This window comes from Archocentrus centrarchus, chromosome 11 (genome assembly GCF_007364275.1).
Source record: "Archocentrus centrarchus isolate MPI-CPG fArcCen1 chromosome 11, fArcCen1, whole genome shotgun sequence".
NCBI lineage: Eukaryota > Metazoa > Chordata > Actinopteri > Cichliformes > Cichlidae > Archocentrus > Archocentrus centrarchus.
Genome location: NC_044356.1, coordinates 14,655,746 through 14,678,404, shown reverse-complemented (window position 1 = coordinate 14,678,404; position 22,659 = coordinate 14,655,746). Strand labels below are relative to the sequence as shown.

Genomic DNA, 22,659 nt, shown 5'->3' with positions numbered 1-22,659 from the left:
CATTATCAGTCGCAATCTGACAGCAGACTGATAGCAGGCTCACTCTGTCTTATTGCCATTTGATTGTCGTCTTGATGCACCAACGTTCCTTTTAAGACATCAACTGACTGCGAGTGATTGCAGACCTGGTTTCTGTCTTCAAAGCAACCATTTCAAAGGCAACAAGATGGGAAATTCATTGCACAAGGCAGCAGTAATTTTGGCTGTGCTGTGGTCTCCAACCACCAATTTCCCTAGAGTGACTGAACCCTTATACATTTTTTTTTTTAACCAGCTTTGTTAATTGTGGTTTCATTAAGGCAAGAAGAAAAAACATTGTTCATTTTGTCTTAATATATAAAAATAACAATTTATAGATTTCTGTCAAATGAGGTAACACAGACTCATTGCCTCTACTATCCTGTGCTAATGTGCTGTCACCCCACAAAGACCTAATCTGAGCAAGAAAATAATGGTATATGCTATATAATGCTATATGAAAATAATGGTGTAAAAAAATAGGAACATGGATCAGTTTAATATATTTGATTGTAACTCTATAACAAACTGCAGACTCAAAAATTACTCCACAGTCAGTGAATAATTCTGACCTTGGTTTCTGAGTCTGATTTAAACTTTAAATATATTTCCCTGTTCTCTGGTGTAGTAGTGTACAGTGCAGTGTTCTTACTAAAGAATATTAGAAAATAGTGGCATGCAAAGTATGTCCTGAAAAAGTGGTGTCTTCAATTGAAAGAACCAGAGACTCATCTGGATACCTCCACTCAGCTTAAAAACTCCCTTAACAGCTTAAATATTCGGAGTCCCTGAGTCCAGGTGGGTATCTTGATCCAGATTAATTTGTAGTATTGCAGTATTTACGTATTTTTGATTTGTCACTTCTCATTCAGGCAAAGCTCCATCACTGGTAAAACAAACAGGCAAAGCAAATTAATCACATAACATCTTTGACTGGTGGCAATGACAGGATAACCTTTCCTGCGTTACTTCTATTCTTCCAGGAGGTGGCACTATCGCCCCTGCTAGTCTTTGTGCCTCAGGTGCACCTGTTGCCATAGCAGCACAAAGATAGTAGTGTTTCTCTCAGCTCCAAGGGAGTTAAAGTGTGTCTTTGTGTTTGTGCTTGTAAAAAGGGCAGTGTGTCTATGTGCTCCTTGCTGTGCCTGATTTGAATTCACTTTTACTAATGATCGCGCATGCCGAGCACGCTGTCCTTTGCTGTTTGGAGTTTTCAGGACTGTTTACCCGGCTGAAAGTTAGCAATGACGGGGCTGCTGTCTGTGTTTTCTCTGCTGCCTGTCCAGGCCTTAAAGAAGAGAGATGGCAGTGATGGAGAAGATGAGGAAGACAGCGATCCAGACGGGTCGGGAACAGCGAAGGCTGATGAACACAAACTGTCTTTGCGGGACGATGGAGATTCTTCTGATAAAGATGCTGAAAGGTACCACTTCATTCATACTTTCTGAATATCAGCACATCAACTTTGTTTTTTATAATATGTACCAAAGAGGTACATATATTTCCTATACAGTTTCTTTGTGTATAACAAATATATCAAGCCTTTCTTTTAGCCAACCAACATTTCACTTGTGAACTCCTCTTTCCAGATTTTTCTTTTTAAATGTGTTTGGTAATAACTATACATCTTCAATTGGCTTTAGAAACCTGTTGCGTACAGCCAACACGAAGCTCAGCCAGGTGTTGGTTGAAGTCCTGAAGACCACAGCAGCAGCAGAGGAAACGATGGGCCTCCACATGCAGAGCCTGCGCGACGCTTCTGGTGCAGCACAGCTGCCTCACTCCACCACACAGTTGGCCAGTACACTGACTCTCAGACATTATAACACGGGTAAGTAACAATTCAATACTGAGTCCAATAATCAGTCAAAAAGCTCCGGGCGCCTCAATTATCTTACTGCTATTTTTGACTTATTCTTTAGCAGTTATACAAGAAAAAAAACCAAATGAAACATCAGACTACAAAGCTGCAAAATATGTGTATATTGCTGTAATTATTAATTGCTGTGCAGCACCTCAGCATTGGACTAAAAATCCTGTGCTGTACAGTTTTACATGATGGCAGCTGCATTTACAGGGTGAAAGTCATCATCACGGAGCTGAAATCAGAATTACGCAGATTTATGTTTCGAGATTACTTTAATATGTTAGACTTGAATTTCATATTTGATTAGCCCCACTTCATAACGCAAAATATAGCACTGATGCCACATCCAGAGTGTTTTTAGATTATGGATACATAATACTAGTGCCTGAACAAGGAAAGTAAGTATCAGAAAGATTTACCTAAAGGGTTGATTATAGGTGAAGGTGGTGACTCCATGGAAGTTAAGCATAACAGTCACATGTTAACAAATGAATTCAGGACCTGCAGTTATTCTGATACTCCCTGAAAACTTTATGCTCATATTAATCAGTCACCTGCAGGTTATCAGTAGGATACTGTAGGTTAGAAGATTAATTGGCTAACAGATCATTACTCCAGTATTAGACTTCTGAAAGTATGCAACAATATGCTTGAGTCGACACAGTCCTCATCATGAGAAGTTAAATGCTGTGAATTATGACCTTTTTACTTCCTTGGTCCAAGACTAAATTAGATGCCTGCACCTCTTTTGGGGGGCTTTAGAAACCGTAGTTCATGATAGGAGACTTTGGCCAATTATGGGTCTTTTCAGCCCAGGTCAGGTGACTAGAACAAAGTGGAATAAAAAGTACAAAAAGTACAAAAAGTATGGCTGTGCTTATCTGGGAGAGGTTTAGAAACAAGAGTGGCAGGCTGTCTATTTTCAAAATTAGATTTCTGATTATTGCAGCTTTTAAAGGTTTCTATACTGAAGTAAAAAACTCTGCTACATACTGGGTAGTAAATGGAAATCAGCTGAAAACTAGTGATTAAAAGTCAAGTCAAGTCAAGTTTATTTATAAAGCACATTTAAAACAACGACGTTGACCAAAGTGCTGTACAAGATCTATAACCCCAAGGACTATACTAAAATAAAAAATATAATAATACAAAAAAAAAAAAAATAATAAAATCAAATCAAATAAAAACATTTAAAACAAATACCATAAAAATACCATAAAGCAATCGTCTAAAAGGAGGTAGCACTGCAGCCAAATGCCAAGGAAAAGAAATGTGTTTTTAATAAAGATTTAAATGTGTGTATTGTCTGAGCTGTGCGTATATGGAGAGGTAGATCATTCCATAGCTTTGGTGCTGCTGCTGCACCTAAGCCTCTCTGTTTTAGTCTGGTTTTAGGCCTCTGTAAGAGCAGCTGGTTAGATGACCTCAAAGCTCTTACAGGGGTGTGACTGTGAAGCAGCTCAGACAGATACAAAGGTGCCAGTCCGTTTAAGGCTTTAAAAGTAAGCAATAAAATCTTAAAATTGATTCTTAAACGGACAGGGAGCCAGTGAAGGGATGACAGGACCGGGGTAATGTGTTCATGCTTTTTTATACCAGTTAAAAGATGAGCTGCCGCATTCTGGACTACCTGCAGGCGGCGCACAGATGATTGATCTATGCCAAAGTACAGGGAATTACAGTAGTCCAGGCGGGAAGTAATAAAAGCATGAATAACTTTTTCCAGGTCCTGCTGTGGGAGATAAGGTTTTACCTTGGCAATGACTCTAAGTTGGTAAAAACTGATTTTAGTAACAGCACTTAACTTGCTTCTCCATTTTAAAACTGCTATCTAAAATGACACCCAGATTTTTACAGCATCACGACAGTGAGGAGCCAAATGACTCGGAGTGCCAGAGGAGTTGCTTGAGGGGTCAGATTTACCAAAGTATATGACCTCGGTTTTGCTTTCATTAAGATTTAGGAAATTCTTTCTCATCCAGGACTTGATGTCACTTAGACAGTTCAGCAGGGGTTCCCATGGATCTCTGCTGTTCAGTTTGATGGGCATATACACCTGGATGTCATCAGCAAAACAGTGAAAAGAAATATTGTGTTTCCTAAAAATCGACCCTAGAGGCAACATATACAATGAGAAAAGAATTGGGCCCAGAATGGACCCTTGAGGCACTCCACAAGAAAGATTTGCTGCAGTAGAAAAACAGTCTCCTAGATGGACAGAGAAACTTCTGTCAGTAAGATATGATCTGAACCAAGTCAGAACCGTGCCTTTAATGCCAATTTCATTTTCTAGGCGGGACAGAAGGATCTCGTGGTCCACAGTGTCAAAGGCAGCTGACAGGTCTAGAAGTACTAAAACTGCAGGACTACCAGAGTCGACAGTTAAAAGCAGATCGTTAAAAACTCTTAAAAGAGCCGTCTCTGTACTGTGGCGCATTCTAAAACCTGACTGAAACTTTTCCCACATTCCATGTCCACTTAAAAATGCTTGAAGTTGCTTAAAAACAACTTTTTCAAGGACCTTGGCTAAAAATGGTAATTTAGATATTGGTCTGTAGTTCGAAAGAACATCAGGGTCAAGGTTCTTCTTCTTGATTAGAGGCTGTACAACTGCATGTTTAAAGGCAGCTGGAACACAACCAGATGCAAGAGAACTGTTAAACAGAGCGAGGATAGTTGGTCCCACTGAATCAAAAGCCTCTCTAAAAAGGCGAGATGGAACACAGTCTGTGGGAGAGTTTACAGGTCTCAAATTTTGAATCACCTCCTTTAGTGTAGAGAGAGTGACAGGCTCAAACTGCTCAAAGATAGCTCTGCTGGGAGGAGGTGCAGATGAGTCTGTTTCAGCCTGAGGTGATGAAGGTCTGAGGGCAGAAATTTTTTCCCCAAAAAGCTTCTTAAAGTTATCGCACAGTGCAGGACAGACTTTCGCTTGGTTTACATTACAATGAGGATCAGCTAGTGAATTAAAAACACTAAAAAGAAAATGAGGCCTGTGACTGTTACTTGAAACAATGTTAGAGAAGTAAGCAGACTTTGCATATTTTACTGCTTTCTGATATTTCAACAAACAGTTACGCAAGGATCTCTAAGGAGACATGGAGCTTATCCTTTTTCCACCTTCTCTCAGTGCGTCTGCACTCACGCCTGAGAGCGCGGGTTGTCTCATCCAGCCAGGGCTGGGAGGAAGGTTTAGTGCGTTTGGTTGTAAAAGGGGCAATACAGTCCAGTACAGCAGTACAAGTAGATATAAAAGAGTTAGTGAAGTCCTCAGTACTCAAGCTCAAGCAAAAGTCCAAATTGCTTAAGTCAGAGTTTTTAAAAGCAGTTGCAAAATCTGCAGCGCATAAAGAGTTAACCAAGCGCACACGACGTGCAGAGGATACTCTTATTTATCCCAGAGCTGGGGACCGCTTCTGTAAATAAAACAGGAAAATGGTCCGATATACCACAGTCACGTATCTCTGTGATGCAGACTCTAAGTCCGTAAGACAACACCAGATCCAGTGTGTGATAGTCACAGTCACCATATGTGAGCTTTTTAACCTAACAATCACTTTTTAATTGCACAAGTTCTCTCAAAAGCTTGTTTTCCCATGACTATAGATATCAGTTATAAAGTGCAGTCAGTCATTTTGGCGTGGTGGATCGCGGCTGGTCTTATCAAGTTTGCATGCAAATAATGGTGCTGCTGAGATCACCTACCTATGTGACATTTGTATATGCAGAGATGGCTTATGCCTTTTTATGTAAATACATTTGAGAGAGAGTTCAGCAGTAAATTCCTGTAGAATTCCTGAAACATTTCACACAAGGGTGCATGTGTAGCACAGCAACTACAGAGCTTTGGATATTCATTAATTAACTTTTTTTTGTTTTTGATTTATTTTACCCCCCCCACACTGTGAAGTTCCATGTTTCATTACTAGGTTACATAAGAAGTCTTTCATTTAAGAATAGAGCCAGTGGCATTTTACATGTTTGTTGTGGTTACGATTAGAGAAGCTTGAATAACGCGACCAGCATAATAATTAAACCTGCTTGTGTCCTTCAGAAATTCCATTGTCCTATTCTGCTGCATCTTTATGCCACACTGCTTTATTCTGCTGTCATGATACTTCTTTGCGATTTTGAGCTAGTCAGCTGAATAACGAAATGTGAATTACATAATCCGGCAGGCAGTTGTGTGAGTGTGGTTGTTTTTGTTGTTGTTGTTGTTTTTTTGTGTTGTATATTTAGCGCTGCTTGGTATACAACACACGTGACTAGCATTTTTAAACATTTTTAAACCTTAAACTGCTGCATCCTTATTAAGCAGTTGCGAGTTCATGTTGTTTCCTCACAGTACTTTGCTTGATCTGTCTGAAATTAAGCGCCACTCAAAGGCCCTAACTGATGCCATGGAGACAGACTATTAGATTTAACTTAAAAATATGCGCACAGAGAAACAAACACGATGCATTTCTGCCTTCTGTTCCTCTGGTCTAGATTACGCTGCAGGAAGTTACCAGGGTGGTGAGACTGGTGCAGACAGCGTGAGCATGTGGTCCGGTGAGATGAAGGCTGCTGAGAGTCTGGAAGCATCCCAGCAGATGATGGACACCCTGCTGCTCGGGGCAGGGCCACAGCTCGAGAACGAGGAATATTTAATGGGAATCAGCAGCCGACTGCAGACAGCTCTGGAAAAAATGTTGATGGCCATCACTGATACCACTAACCAGGTATACCCTAAAAACTGTTGGTTGTCAGGGATTAGAGTTGTCCACTTATCTTTATTTATTTTCTGGTATTCACTTTCTTGTTGAAACTTGCTTAAGAAGACGGTGCCACTCTCACATATTGTATATATTCCAAATATCAAGGTAGAGCTGGCAGGAAGTTAGTTTACCGTACAGGCTGGAAATGAGGGGAAATGACTCGTATGGCTCTGTCCAAAGATACAAAAAAACACTTAGCAGCACTTCTTCAGCTCACCAGTTAATTCAGTTCATCTCATTAATTACTCATTAAAAACTCTTAAAATTCCCAGGCAGCCAGAGGTACCATTCTAATACTCAATCTATCATTAAAAAAAACAAATAATAAATTTGATATTGGAATGAATCCACATGCTTTATAATCTGACCAAACACCTGATCCCAACTATTAATATTTGACATTTTTCTTGCTGTGACTCACTTTGATACCCTGCCCTAGTTTATTGTCCTCTGTCCAGTGAAACTGGTTCTCTGTGGGTTCAGGTTTCAGAACAATCCTTCATGAATCATCCTCTGTGTTTGTCCCTAAAAGTTACCAATAAACAGAAAGCTCCAGTGACACATGTAGGCCTTGTCAAAGTATTTAAAAGCACACACTCAACTCTGTCAACCCCCTCGTCTCTCGTTCTACTCCTGTTCACAGAGACATAATGGGGATGAGGTGGCAGAATGTGGCTGGCAACAAAGTTGTCTTGTCTAGAAACTCGCACACAAAAGAGCAGCCTCATTCCCAGCGGTTGCCTGTAGATACGAGGAGTATTTACACAGAGCTTTTGTCCGGCTTTCCAGCCTATCGTAGTCCAGTTACACCAGAACAGCTACAACCCCCCGCCCTCCCCCCTTAGGCCGTCCACACAGAGCGTGACCAGTGACAACGCACAGAGACAAGGCCAGTTTTTAGTAGGCCAGTGAACGTGTTACAGTAACTGACTGCACAGCACATCACCCCGCTGGCTGAAATTCATGCGTTATTCATGCTTAAATGAGCTTCATCATGGCAATCTAAAAATAGCTTTGAAGAAATTTCAGGCTGTTCATCCGCGTTCATCTAGACCAGTGTGTTACTTATGGAATCACTGGATGCTGTTTTTGGGATGTTTGTGTGTTTTTGTTTCCTTTTTTTTTTTTTTTTTTTTTTTTTAAAGGCTATATTCACAAAATTTTGATTAGGATATACTCATTTGTTGTTCAGAGTAATAATTTTGGCAGCCAAATAAAAATTTAAAGTAACTGTATGAGAAAATGAATTATTTTAATAGGGTAACATGCTCTGGGAATTTAACGGTCACTTTTAACCATTTTCTGACTTATACAGGCCATACAATTTAACATGTTAGTTAAGAAACTACTACAAGCTGAAAATAATCCTTCTTTGCAGCTTCAATTGTGTGTACTTGTCCAGATACAGGCGATTAGTCACACCAATAAATTTGTAATTAACAAAGCCTCTAATGGCTTCTCAATGATTTTCCTGCCATTATTGATCCTGTTTTCATTTGTCTTGTCCCTGGCTGGTGCTGGACAATCATGTCTTGTCTGTTAAGCAGCGTCGTAGGCAGGGATTGATGTAACAAGCCTGATCAGGAATGTTAAGTGTTCTGTTAAGCTACCGCTGTAAATTATTTGCCCGGGGAAGGTGTTTGCTCGGTTATTGCTCACTCCCATTATATGTGGGTGAGATGCCTCAGTGAGACATGGAAATTGCTTTTGTGCAGTAAATATCAAAGTTGACGTGTCAAACGGAGACTTTACTGTAGGTTGGACCAAGAGGCAGCATGTCAAAAAGCCTTAATATTTTCTTTTTTTGTTGCTGCTGCAGAGAAGAGGGAATCTGGTTTGACAACTTTCTGGAGGGAGTGTATTTTGTCTGTGGTTATTTCTGTGTATGGGGAGTGTGTGTGTGATCTTTTTGCAAGTCTACCTAGCCCTCTGGCTCTAGGGATTGAAGCCACACCTGCTTCCCTCCCACTTTTTCTGAACAGTATCCTGCTGCGGGTCTCTCTGATAAATGTAGGAAGTGGGAAAAAGGAGCCGTCATCTGATTGTTGAAAATGTCTTTGGATGACTTGCATTTGAATCTTTTTTTTTTTTTTTGGAAGCACGTAGGTTGAAATGGGTAAAGGAAGTTTAACAGCGTGACGGTATCGCTCACTGGGAGTAAGTAAACGTCACCTGAGAGGAGAGGGATATTATAGTAAGAGCACGGGAGCATGCGTGGAAAGGGAATGACAGCAACTCGAGAAGGAAGTAAAAAGGAAAGAGTGAGAGACTATAGATCTGAGCACTGTCATTTCACCCTTGGCTGACTGCTGCTCGGACTAAACAATTAAAAAGAGGCCAGTGGGAGGCTTCCCTGCAGGTTTGGGTTGCTACAGCGGCATAGTATTGTTAATGAATCTCCAGAGAGAAAGAGAGCGGAGGGAGAGGACAGCGAGCGGGAGCAGACGTGGGGGTGTGAGCTTCACTGCGCGGCATGCTATGGTTTCGCTTTGAAGAAGGAAGCTTGCAGGGAAGGCTTGGGAGCTTTAAAGAGGACACAGAGCAAAGAAATGCTCATCTTTGTGTTCACATACCACCTCCAGTCGTGTTCAGGAATGCCCTTTAACCTGCCGGACCCAGAAATTACTTCCACCTGCTGCCAAGGATGACACACTCTAGTAGGATCGTAAAATTCTCAGCCTTTCCGGATGATTTTCTCACTCAGCATTTACCTGGATTTTGCTCTACCTCAAACAGAAAGCATGTGATTGAGATGACGTGAATGTCACCTTCTCCAAAGGTTGTTTACTCTTCTGGTGTGCGTACCAAACACATAGAAACTGTTGCTTGGAGCTATCCACAACACTGTTCTCTCTATCATCCCCTACGGACTTCATTCTCAGTTTCCCAGCTCAGCCTGAGAGATCACAGCACATGGAAATCCTTTTTGATGACTTCAGATAAGAGGCAAAGTGAGGTCCTGCCAGCATCTGTACGTCGCTTACCATGGATTCCTATCGCTCTTACTGGAACTCGAGTATGCAGAGCAGCAAGTGGCTTGAAGGGGAGGACCAGGATGTGTATGAGGTGGAATCTCGTGTACCCCTTCCTCGACCTTTCCCGCTTTGCAGCACTCTGAATGAGAAAAATGCTGTGGTGGTGCAGACACAGATTTCACATGTCAATCACAGGACTAGTGGCCACCTTCTTAAGGTCATCTCTAAAATCTCCCTGCCTACTCCCCCTTATACAGTAAGTTTACACCTGGAAACCCACAGATGGACTGTGTTTAAATTATATGTGTAGATTTTAAATAGTCTCTAGATTCAGCATGGGACATGTACTGTCGATTGTGTTTAAAGATACATTTTACAGCTTGTTTTCAGTAGTTCAGGTCTGCACATACAGATGTGAGTTAACCCATTCCACGTTGGCACACTTTGTTAAAGATTATATGACTTCTCTGTGGCAGGATCCTGTTACCGCTTCCCATAATGTTATAATTAGACCTTTGCTCAGGGAGATATGGAAATCTATGGAAAGGAACTGTGAAATGAGTTAGTGTACTCCCAGTTTATTGCATTATGATGATTTCATAGCTGCGCACCAGGAAAATCTGACTTCTGTCAGCTGACCAGCAGGTCTTTACACAAGCATGATATAATTATCTTATTGCATTCTGCACATAACCTCATTTTGTTACTCAATTCAATTGGCTTGTTATGCATTACCACCTGTTGAAGTTTGTCTATCATAACATTGCTACTGGCTGTAGCTCAGGAGGTAGAGCAGGTCATCTGCTAATTGGAAGGTTGGTGGTTTGATCCTTGGGCAAGATACTGAACCCCAGATTGTTCCTGTTGTGTTCTCCAATGCATTGTGAATGTGTGTGACTGTTGGATAGAAAGCACTTAGGAGTAGAAAAAAGTGCTTGTATGAATGGGTGAATGAGGCATTTGGTTAGAAAACACTTTGAGTGCTCAAGTAGAGTAGAAAAGCTCTATACAAGAACCACTCCATTTACCATTTACACACACTGATTACTGTCAAAGTATTTGTAATCCATGTATACTCTTAAAGAAGTGCTATTTATACGATTTCTTTAAACAGCTTGAATAATTTGCTTTGTCACTTTTTCTTCCTGCTGAAAATCTTTTCAAAGATGGGCAGTATCGCAGTGAGGTGGTTTGCACTGTCACCTCACAGCAAGAACTGCCTGGTTGGCTGGAGTGGTCTGTGTGGAGTTTGCATGTTCTTCCTACCTGAGCTTCTGCAGTTTCCTTCTCCCACAAACATAAGATGCGCTTTGTTAGATTAACTGGTGATTCTAAATTGGCTTCAGGTGTAGTGTATGAGGACAGTAACAGCTGGGACAGCATCCAGCCAGATGCAGTTTTAATCAATACATGGATACAGAATGTATATAGGTTGTTAATCATTGTGCACAACAACATGCACAACATGAGCATGAGCAAATAGATGTGCCAACCTCTTTCAGAATTTTAAGTTTCGCACCCAACAAGAGATGGCCTCAACTTTAATTTGCTGATGCAGATGATGAGAAAATGTGCTTCATGCTTAAAATTATTGGGCTCTACCCTTCAGGAAATGGTGCATTTCCACAGTAATATTTGAAATTTGAATGATCTTTACTGTGAAGACCTCTTCATTCTTGTTAGAGACCTTCTCTTTCCTCTTTTCCTCTCAGCTTGAACATGCCCGGATGACCCAGACCGAGCTGATGCGGGAGTCCTTCCGGCACAACCAGGAGATGAACGAGCTGCTTCAGAAGCAGGAGGAGCTGCAGGAGAGGTTGACAGAGGAGGCTCGGGCGCGGGAGCAGCTGGCTCTGGAGCTTCACAGAGCGGAGGGTGAGGTTTTGTTTTTATGCAGGAAAAGCTTTTAATGTTTTTATGTTTATTCTTACAAAATGGCTAAATAAACTGAGCTCTTCAATTTGATTTAAATGCTCATCAATTTTTATGTGAGCCCGCCAAAGCATTCACTGTTTGTAGGCCCTGTAAAGGACGAAACTTCCTTTCCAGTAACCTCTTAGACTCTGATTGATGATCTGATAATGTGAGTCTGTCGAATGATTAGAGACACGCGTGTGGGTGTTACGCCCCTGTAAAGGGGAATAATAAATGAAAACACAAGACACGATGTTGCTTCACTCAAGTCCAGTGTTGTAATGGACGAGCAAAAACAGTCTTCCCCTCTACCGCATTAGCTCAGGCACAAGCAATCGAAAACCGAACACTTGAGGTATTTAAGAATTGGCTTTAAAGAAAACAACTTAGAAGAAGAAGCGCTCTGGGAAACGCTATAAAACATTAATCAGGGGCTTTTCCCAAAATGATACACAGAATTAGTTATGTTTTAAACACAGATTATCACATTCAGCTTACTCTCTGTTCGTTCGCCCAGGATAGTCGATGACAGATCACTTGATCAGCAGATCACAATGAATTTCACCTGAATGAATTTATTTTACCTTTTATCATTGCTTGTGGTATTTTACTTTGATGAATTAAGGTATTATTTTGCTTACTGTCTTTAACGCCTTTTAACATAGATTTTAGAGTTTTCCTACTACCATTACATGTGCGTATGTCTGGGGGGGATGAGGCTGTTGCAGGGCATGATGGGATCAGCTGTTTTTGACACCATCTCTAGTGAGAACTCGACAAATGGTAATTATTGTCTCTGAGGCTGTCACCGGGTTTGTGTTTGAACGCTTGATTCCATCTGTGTGACAACATCATTATGAAGGACTGTGAATGGAGGTGAAGGTAATCCTGAGAGAACAAATTTAAATATTTGAACTGTCATCATTACTAGGACAGTTCAAGTGCTGTAACAGACCTGGCTGTCCTTTCCATGTCAGAGACAGCTGGCCTATGAGGGTCAGCTGTTGCAACTACATGCACCCTCACACACACCAGACCCACTACTGCCACTCATTCCCTTCTTCTTAACTGTGTGGACACTCTGAACGTTGGGGAGTTTATAGCATTTCTAATCTTACTGTCTATCTTTTTTTTTTAACTAAGATCCTGTTGCAGTGTTTGTTTTCAGTAATCCTGGAGGAGCTGCAAATATTTGGTATCATAAATAAACTTCATAGGTTATCAAAGCTTACACTGTGGACAAGAGAGCAGCAACAACAGTAATAAATCTACCACAGTGTGACTGTACATCATATGATACCTTCTGTCCTTTGACCCTCAATTTGGATGTAGAAAAGCAGACCCTGAGAACTTTTTTTAGCAGCAGCAACTTCAAAGAAAATCACCTAATCATCACATTATACACTTAGCCCCAAAGTCTCTTTAATCAAAATAGCTCAAAGGAAATTTTTTTTTCTCAATCATCCAGCTAATCATCATAGGTTTGTATACAATAAATCTTAACTCTCTATGCTCTAAATGTGCAGTTTCATCTAAATAAGAGCAGCTGTTCCTTTCTGGTCATGTCAGGTGCACTTCTTCTGTAAGGGAGTGTTTGAAATGTGCTAAGCCTGTGTCTTTTGGACATCTTCACATACCAGTTAAGTGAAAGAGAAGAAAATCTAAAGCCATTGTTTGGCTCAACCACACAGGTGAAACCTCAGGGTGTGGCCTTTTCAAACTGGTTTTAAATTAACCCAAGAGACCTTTTTAACAAAAGGTCCGATGACTGATGGAACATGTTACATGTCAATGAATGAAAACACAAACAAGGTCTGATTTTACAGTATATTTGAATCAGGGAAAATGCCTTATCAGATGGCTGCACTAATTCTTTTCCATATTAAATGTGGTTGCAAATTCCCAAGAAACTTTTGTTTATATGATGAATGACGTTTTCTTTAGTAAGTAATCATGTGTGTCTGGTAGCTGTGCATCATGGAGAGATCCCTCCTTAGGCAAACCTTACACACAGTATAAGTTCCTGTTGAGATGTCTGAAATAAAATCACCTGACAGCACAGGTGACACTCACTGTCTGCCTCTCAAAGCTCACTGAGCTGGCATCAAGTCAGAACCTACACTCACTGAAGCTGTAACAGGAGAAAATGAACATTTCCTTATCAGTCTTGAGTGTATGTGAATACCTCCTTTCTTGTATCTGTGAACTGAATGCAGTTCCTGATGCATAATGCTTGCTGACCTGTACAGCATTTAGAGCGTTTCATTGTGTTTATGACCGAGTCTTATATTCATGTCGAGCAAAATGGGCCAGACATTCTCACTTGTTTTTCTCTCACACTTGTTTGTGTGTGTCAGCATTCGTGTGTGTGTGTGTGTGTGTGTGTGTGTGTGTGCTGCTTAGTGCTCATTCATCTGGATCAGTGCCTCTGTATGCATGTGTGATTGAAGCTCAATAAGACCCAAAGAAACTCCTTTAAAATATTTCTGTCATGTGATCAGAGACCAAAAAGTTGATAATACAACCGTGAATTTGCATAGGTAGCTATTTCTGTGCCCTTTATAGCTGTTTTTCTCTCACATTGCCCACTGTCAGGTCTCATTGATGGATACACGGGTGAACGGGCAGCGCTGGAGGAGCAGTTGCGTCAGAAGGAAGAGCTCCAACTGAGCCTCGAGCAAGAGCTGCAGGTAAGGAGGAAAAATATTTATCAAATTGCTAATGACTTGACACCATTATTGTGTAATCCTGCCTATGATATGTTAATGGCTAAGATGTAAGCACAATAACATGTGATAGACAAGTTTGAATTCAATTCAATTCAGGCCAGGTTGTATAATAATATTGGTCTGCTCCAGTGTCATGTTCATGTTTGATATAAAATTCCTAAAAATTGAGACTTGTTTCTCTGTGCTTTGGAGCCACACTATAGTCCAAAATGAACGCATTAATGAATAACATGCACTGGAGTTTATTTTGCGTCCACCACACTCCCACTGATCAGAGGGGTATAATATGAAGGAAGTTGAACACAGCCAGGCTTTCTTTGCATTAGCTGGTAAAACCCAGTATGAGATAACGGGTATCATGATGGTGGTTATCAACTTTCTCTGTTAAGCCAGGCTTTCTGCTTCCAGCTTTGTCCACACTCATATAAAAAGAGGCCTTTTGTGTGGCACATGACTCTACTTCTGCACAAATTGATCCTATGAGTGCCATCTACTCAAATCAGAGACATCAGATGATGATGATGATGATAGCATGGTGATAAAAATCTGTTCAACACTGTTTCAAATAAGACAAGAAATTAATGCTGCAGAAAATCATTATTTTGGGATTTAATGCACAGATCATTAAGTTAAAAAACAAAAACAAAAACACTCGCTCTGTTTGCTGCTTTTTATTTTCTAACATGACTGCTGCACATTAGAGTTCTGAAATTTTAAAATGGATTCATTTAAACATAAAGTTTACTGTGTGCAACCTAATAAAGGAGACATGGAAATCGCTTTTGTCATCAAATCAAAGTGAAATCAATTTTATTGAGTAAATAGTGTTATGTGACTTAGCAACAAATTCCAGTGACAATACAACACACCATTCCTGCTGTGCTTCAGGTGATGCAAGGCATGGCTTAATCTATGCTGAATTTAACAGAAACAGTGAAAACATGGCACTTCTAACTGATTTTAAACTGAAACCCATAATGGTGATTTAGCCAGGTAAAAAAGAAGCCACTTTTGTGACACTTGAAGCTCTGACTTAAAGCTCGCTGACCCATTAATCTCCCTCGCGTAGTACACCCCTCTGGAAACATGAGTGCAACTGAAAATGATCATCTTTGCGTTACTCAGTGAAGGCTGATGATAGCTGTGGTTCAGACTTGGATAATTTTACTCCATCTACAGTAGTAATAATGGTCGATTACATATTTGTGTATGTACTTTGTTTGCCAAGTGTGTTATTTGTTTTAACCCATTACTGTTGGTGTGTCAAAGAACTCTTTTTAATATCCTTTATATGTTTCTCTTGATTTTGTTTGTTGATATTGAGGATTTTCTATAATGTGATCGTCTAAAATGTCCAAATGTAATGACGAACGGTAAGAATCAGGCCCTGACAGGTTGTTAATGTGTGTTTTGTTTTTTTTTCTTGTAGGTAACTGGTAGTCGGCTGCATGAGTTGGAACAGGAAAAGTTTCAGATGCAGGAAGAGCGCGAGCTGCTGGCAAGGCAACAAGACGCAATGAAGGAGGACGCCGGGCCCCGTGAGCTTCGTACGTATCCTGAGTTCTCTTAGTAGTAATGGAGGAAATGTGTATTTTAAAATGGCTCGCTCACATGTGGTTATCATTTGTGAGGTTGAAAGCAAAAGATCTGGTAATCAATTATTCACAATGGTCTGAACTTTAAGCGTCGACATCAGTTGATCTGGAGGTCAGAAGTTACTACATGAAAAATATTACAAAAGAAAGACGTGAGTGCTTGATCTGGTATGAAACATTATCCGCCCATCAATTTTTTTTTATGAAAAATTATGCAAATAGTCATTTTTAGAGCACTGCTTTATATAATGAATGTGTATAATGGCAAGATTTGAACCTGTTCCAGTTTCTGGGAGAAAGCTCCAGCTCACAGACCTGGTGTAATGAAAACACCATATTTTTAATTAGCTGTAATTACACATTGATAACAGTGACAGGAATATAGATCAAGGGTCAACAAGTTAATAAAATATTTTTTTTGCTGTTGTTGAATGTTTTATTACAGCTGTAGCCTCTCTTGGGGCTTATCTCCATTTCTTAAACTCTTGCTACTGATTCACGTCACACATTTTCAGGTATTTGCTGAGAAGTACTGAAGAAAGATGAAACTTGATAACTGTATTAGCTAACTTTTACACTGTATTATCAAAAAAAGGGTGTGCCATGAGTTTATTCCCTCTCTTAAAAATGTGAGTATTCTGTATTTTAGACACTAAACAGGGGCTCTTAGAGGAACTTTTCTTTTCCTAGCTTCCTTTCCACAGCTTTAACCTACTACTGTGAAACAGACAAGCACTGCCATCCTATCTCCACCTATTTCCATTCTTTATCTCGAGAGTTTTCCTGTTCATTACAAAAACAAGAACATGTTAAATTCCTGTGCTTTCTCATTCTCCTGTAGGCCTAGTTGAAGCTGCAATGGTTGCAGCACCTGAAGCAGGTGTGTCCACTTTGAGCATGGCTCAGTCATGTCTATATGTTCTCTTTATTGTCTAGCTGAGTGACACTGTATATATATCTCTAACCCCAATCCAGCAACTCACCAACACAGCTTGGAGCTTGCTTGCTATGGGCTCACAAACTCACTCAGTCCAATCACTAACCTGTGCTTCGGCTGTTCAGTTTGAGTGATTTTTGTCCTGGTTTGTCATTTTTAATGTCAATGTTGGTGCTTATTTTAGCATGATGAAATGGAAGACATTTTTATGTATTCATTATTTCCTAATTGCCATTCATCTTTATAACTCTACATGCTCTTTCTCTTTTTAAAAAAATCATTTATGCTGTGTTCACAGCATTTCTTTGTGTGAGATGATTGGCTGTTTAGGAGTACTTTTCCCCTGCCTGTAAATGCTTATTGGGCATGGATATTGCAATGTCTGGAGCATCCATGTGTTCGATCTGTCATTTGTACTCTCTCACCCTGTTACCTATGTACTAATCCTGTGGGTTTTGGTCCTGGGTGAACCGGTGTGGGTTGTTCACTGGTGGCAGGAGAAGGGCAAAGATGGGGGATCATGTTTGTTGACATGTTTGGAATTGGATTGAGATATTGGAAGAGTCTGATGTTAGCCATTAATTCAGTTGTAAAGGTGACCATAATGTATAAAGTCATAATTGTCAAAGAGAAGGTTGTTTAGATTGTTTTGGCAAAATGCATTCAGCATTATATTCAGTCCCAAGGCTCTCAGACTTCAGACTCTTTATCTCTCCTTCCTTCCATCGCCAAAATCAAAGCAGAACTACCAGTCGGCTTATATCAACCACCTTTAATTGGCAAACATTAAAGCCTAATTTTCCCTCATTCCTCCATCGTAGACCTGCTGGAGGAAACTGAGAAGCTGATGAAAGAGAAGGTGGAGGTTCAGAGGCAGGCAGAGAAGGAGAACTCTGACCTCCTGAAGCAGGTGAAGCTGCTGGAGGTGGAGCTGGAGGAGCAGGTCAACAAGGTGATTGAGCTGGAGAGCGTTCGTACAACAGAGAGTTGGGACCTCCGACAGCAGATCCAAGCCCTGGAGAAACAGCTGGAGAAGAACAGGAAGTTTTTGGATGTAAGCGACAACGGAAAAAAAAACCCTCTAAAATCCTGAAATCTTTCATTAATTCTCAGCAAAGTTGGAATGATTTATCTGAAACAGTACTCGGTTTTTGTTCCTCAAAACAAAAGACACTAGAACTAAATTTCCGGTGAATTTTAGCTCATTCAGCCAAAGGACATACGAGCCTATGTGAGTCACTACTCCTCCTAGAGCGCTGGTCAGATTTTAGTTTAATGAGCACACAATGGTCACCTAATGAGTCTCCAACCAAGCTGTGCTCAAGGTCATATTTGTAGATTCATGACCACTTTTTCCATTTTCACAAGAATTGCCACTCCTCCTGGAGTGCTGATCAAAATTTATTGAAATTAGATTAATTTGTCCTGGATGTGACTGTTTGTGAGAGATTTTACTGTTTTTTAGGGACATTTAAAGAGACAAAATTGTTGATCTATAAAATGATGTGTGGGTAATACATTTAACCCTTATTTTAGAATGATAATAAGTGACAGGTGGCAAATTAAAGAAAAACACCCAAACATAATTGTAACAATCACTGTAGGAGTCAGGGATTCAGAAATTTTCCTTTAATTTGTCACCTGTCTGTAGATGACAGTTGACATGTGCCAGCACATTTAAAGTGAAAATTGACATTTTTGCAAATGAAACCCATATTTTTGTACACCTGTTCGTGGAAGCCATTTAAATGTTGCTGAATAAAGACTCGTTGATTTCAGGTGAAACACTGGAAACAGGTGTAAAGGTCACAGCAGGGCTTCATGCTGAAAGTGATGTTCAGCTAAACTAAACTAATTGAAATCCGACTTAATGATTTTTATGGTTATCTTATCATCTGCTTATATTTGGCTGGTCGTCTAATGAGTTGTGCTCCATCATCGTGATTGGGCCAGAATTGAAATGCGGACTGAATGCAAATTATTTCTATTTTGTGCTGCTGATGTTTGGTAAAGACAAATATTAAATTAGCAAATGTAATTATTTATTGACGTTATTCGTACAACCCTCTATAAAGGATAAAAACATTTTTTTCCTGTAAGCAATTAACAAGGCTCGGAAAAACTAATTTACCAGGTGAACTACAGCGAGAATGTGTTGGACATAAATGTGCTAAACTCTCCATGAAACATTAACAGCAACAAGCAATATTTGATTCAGAGTTAAACTCATCAAACTAGGCCACCAGCTGGCACCTTCCTTCAGCTCACACTTGTGTAGCGCAGTATTGAAAAGAAAAAAAGTGAGGAATCAAATAACACATAAATACTTGTACTCACAAGTCATTAGTGTAATGTGATATTGATCAGTTCTCTGACCACAACATGAATACGAACAAGACGATTCAACATACACATTTTGTGAAGTTTGTAAACCTTCATTGATGCTTCAGTCAGTTTACTAGACTATTGAAGAGTTATTTCAGTATTGCTCTTTGTCTTCATTATTTAATGATCTAACTTCCATCTTTATTTTGGCATTTAGGAGCAAGCTGTAGACCGAGAACATGAGAGGGATTTCTTCCAGCTGGAGATACAGAAACTGGAGCAGCAACTGAAGAACCCGCAGAAGCTTCAGGCCAGCTCTGAGCAAAGAAACCAAGAGGTAACAGGAGAAAGCTCCGCTTTCTGCCAGAGGACCAGGCTGTAAGAGAGATCTGCTTATTTTCTGAATACAACACTGTTGTTGCAACAGAGCAGAACAATGGAGCTGATAGAATTATCAGCTCTGTGTGACCTCGAAACTGATACCAAATAGTGGGAAAGAGAAAGAAATTACTGGTGTATCTTGTCTTCTATAAGTTGTGTAAATGGTAGGTTTCATTTCCGTCAGGCACTTGAGGATGTAAAACTTAAGTAATATGGTGAAAATGTAACTCATCACTGAACTGTTGGAGGTTTTGACTCGAATGCTAAATGTTCTCAAAAGTGCTGGTATTTTAACATGCAGGGTCAGTTAGGCCTCAGTCACACAGCCCTAGAGACCAGTTGGCAACCCATTGGCAACTGCTGGTCATTATGGAAAATGTTATTTTCCAAGACTGATTGACAACTGGTTGCTAGAGGATGTTGGGTGAAATCAGTCTCAGAGGGTGCTGCACCAAAAACCCTTTGTGATTGCTTTGGTCACTTGCAGGTTGCTGTGGTTGTCTGTAGAGAGATCAGCATCTTCCATTCAAAAATACAGACATTCATTAGCTGCTCATGGAGCAGTACTGAAACTTGGAAAAAGTGCAACGAAACCAAAAAAAACAGAAATCACTAGCCTGCAAAATAAAAGTTGTTCCTTAGTTGCAACTAACACATTTCAGAAAGTCCAGGTTTTTCTTTGACGTCAGGCACTGTGTTTCCAGTGTCACTACCACTTGGCTAATATAAGCAGTTGGGGTGTGTTTGCGTACAACTGAGCATCTTCCATGCAAACCAGTGTGCTAGCAACCAAAGCAATCATATGGAAGTTTTAGGTGCAGCACTATTAAGCTCTTTGTGGCCAATTTCTCCTAGCAACTTCCAGCACCAATCACCAGCTGGTCGGGGCATACGCATTTTTCCCTAGCAACCTGTTGCTGCTGATTTCTAGGCCTACATGACTGAGGCCTTAGTGTGACACAGAGCCCAAGTGATTTGCTTAGCTCCAACAGCTTAAAGTCTAAATTCAAATGACCATACTAATCTACATTCTTACGTTAAGTGTCCCTTTTAGGTACCTGCAGTGTGAAACAAGTCAGTCATAATGATAAACCCACTGAGAATTGTTCTCATTTCTGCAGGTTGTTTTAGTGTTGCAGCTTTATTGTATTATTGCAGTGCCCTCATCAGCCTTACTTTAAGACTCAAAACTCAGCCGTATTCAGTGAAAACGCTCTGCTGCAACACCGCTCGCCCAGCACCAAACTAACATGCAACGTCAGCCACAAACCTGGGCAGAAAGTTTAGTAGCGAACGTTGTGTTTGATGAACATGTCAGCAACTGTTTGCTGATATGTTTGCAATAGTACATTTTAAGGATATGTGGTAAGTTGTTGCTGTGTTTACAGCCTCTTCCAAGTGGCCAAATATAGCCACTAAAGCTGCTTCAATAATTGTGTCAGTACACAGATGAATTCAGATTATGTCTGCACCCTGACAAGTCTGACACAACATATAGTGTTTAATGTTTTTAGCATCCGGATTATTTTCCCAGATCTTTAAATTTTACATCTATTAAAAGTCATTTTTGCATAACTTCAGACATTTGGCCATGTCTTGAATTGTTGAATCAGTGTTTATGGTAAAATTACCTCATGCATGGGAGGTATTTACCAGTATTTTAATAGTAAAAAGCCTTAACCAGTCAGCACGCTCACAGTAACTACTAGGAATGATCTTTATATATCTTTTGGGCCTCTGATTGGCCTTTTTTTGTCATTCATTTTCCGGCAATCATCTGACCTCCAACTCACTGCTGGCAAGGAGAAATGTCAGTTTGATCAACGCTGTTGTCAGGAGTGGGCAGACATTTGAATCATTAATTATGGCCTCAAACCAATCCACTGAACTCTCACTGGCAAATTAGTTTGAGGAGTGTAACACATTACATCCTGTTTTTATGAAATGGCAACTTGTTTCTTATAAAAACACAACCAAATAACACGGAACAATTTGTATTATATAATATCAAAGAATGTTTTCAGGATTCCCATTTAAGAAGACTAGGTGAGCTGTTCATTCAGAGGAAGATGAGTGTGTCATCTTCTTCTTGATCTGTCCTTTTCATCTTTTGGAGCCCATACGTCCTTTTCACTTCTGCTTTATACATGTATATGTATGTTTGGACCTGAATGATCAGACTAACCAGTTTTCCTATTTAAATTCGATAAATGAATGATTGCTGCTTTCTCACTTTCTAGCATATGTGGTTGCAGTTGAAAGTTTACATACACTTATGGATATAAATGTTGGGCTTGCTCTGTTCCTCTTAAAGATGGGCAATCATTCAGCGTAGGAAAAAAACCTAAAACATCCATGAGGAGTGTGTGTAAACTTTACAACAGAACTGTAGTTTATACAGCTTTGAACTCACTGATAAACATCCCAAAGATGGTCTACTTATATTATTTCCATAGACAGCTGTAGCATTTTCATCACTAAGTGCTATTTTTCCTGTGCTTTCCTTTTGCCCTTGAACTCTCCACCCTGTGGTCCTTTATGCCTCTGCCTCCTCTCTCCCGTGGCTATTGCAGGTGGATGGAGTAACCTTTAAGGTATTGCTTCTAGCTATATGTAAAACAAAGTTATCCCAGACAGCAATTAGTGCATTTTAGTAACCCTGCCCAACCCTGTAGCAGTTTATTGCCTGTCCATCTCTCTTATTGCCCTTTTTCTCTCTTTCAGTTTGAGCTTCCTCTACTGTATGTGTCAGAAACCTTTCAGTGCTCCACTGTCTTTTCTCTCAATCTGACATCCCACCCACATACTGTACAAAAAAAAATGTATGTAGCTTTTGGTTCCAAAGAGTGTAGTTAATGGTTAAGTACCTTAAACCTGTAGTTTCAGTGTTTATATAAAAAATTAATTGCTCGCTCTGTCTGTCCAGACCCATCCCCTTGTTAATCATGTCCTGTTTCAAAACGCAAAGATGCTCAACCTGAAACTTTGCTGCATGCTTTGTCGCTAACCAATTAGAGAGCCGTGGTGGTTATGTCCATCATTTATGTACCGTTTATGTATAAAATATTCATAGTTCAATATAAATCAAAGTTTAGTAAAGTTGTCTCTTTTTTTTTTTTAATTAATTAATTAAATTTTTTTTAGCCTTACTTGAGAAAGGA

The 22,659-nt window shown here is 40.0% G+C and overlaps 1 protein-coding gene across 1 annotated transcript in view; it reads left to right on the top strand.

Annotated features, from left to right (window-relative positions):
• Window positions 1-22,659, top strand: part of akap9 (A kinase (PRKA) anchor protein 9) — a 117,961-nt gene that overhangs the window by 80,630 nt on the left and 14,672 nt on the right. The window contains 10 exon segments of the mRNA XM_030740365.1: window positions 1,305-1,441; window positions 1,662-1,849; window positions 6,374-6,606; window positions 11,330-11,492; window positions 14,127-14,221; window positions 15,690-15,807; window positions 16,697-16,735; window positions 17,614-17,846; window positions 19,335-19,454; window positions 22,072-22,092. Of these exon segments, the coding sequence (XP_030596225.1) occupies window positions 1,305-1,441; window positions 1,662-1,849; window positions 6,374-6,606; window positions 11,330-11,492; window positions 14,127-14,221; window positions 15,690-15,807; window positions 16,697-16,735; window positions 17,614-17,846; window positions 19,335-19,454; window positions 22,072-22,092 (1,347 nt within the window).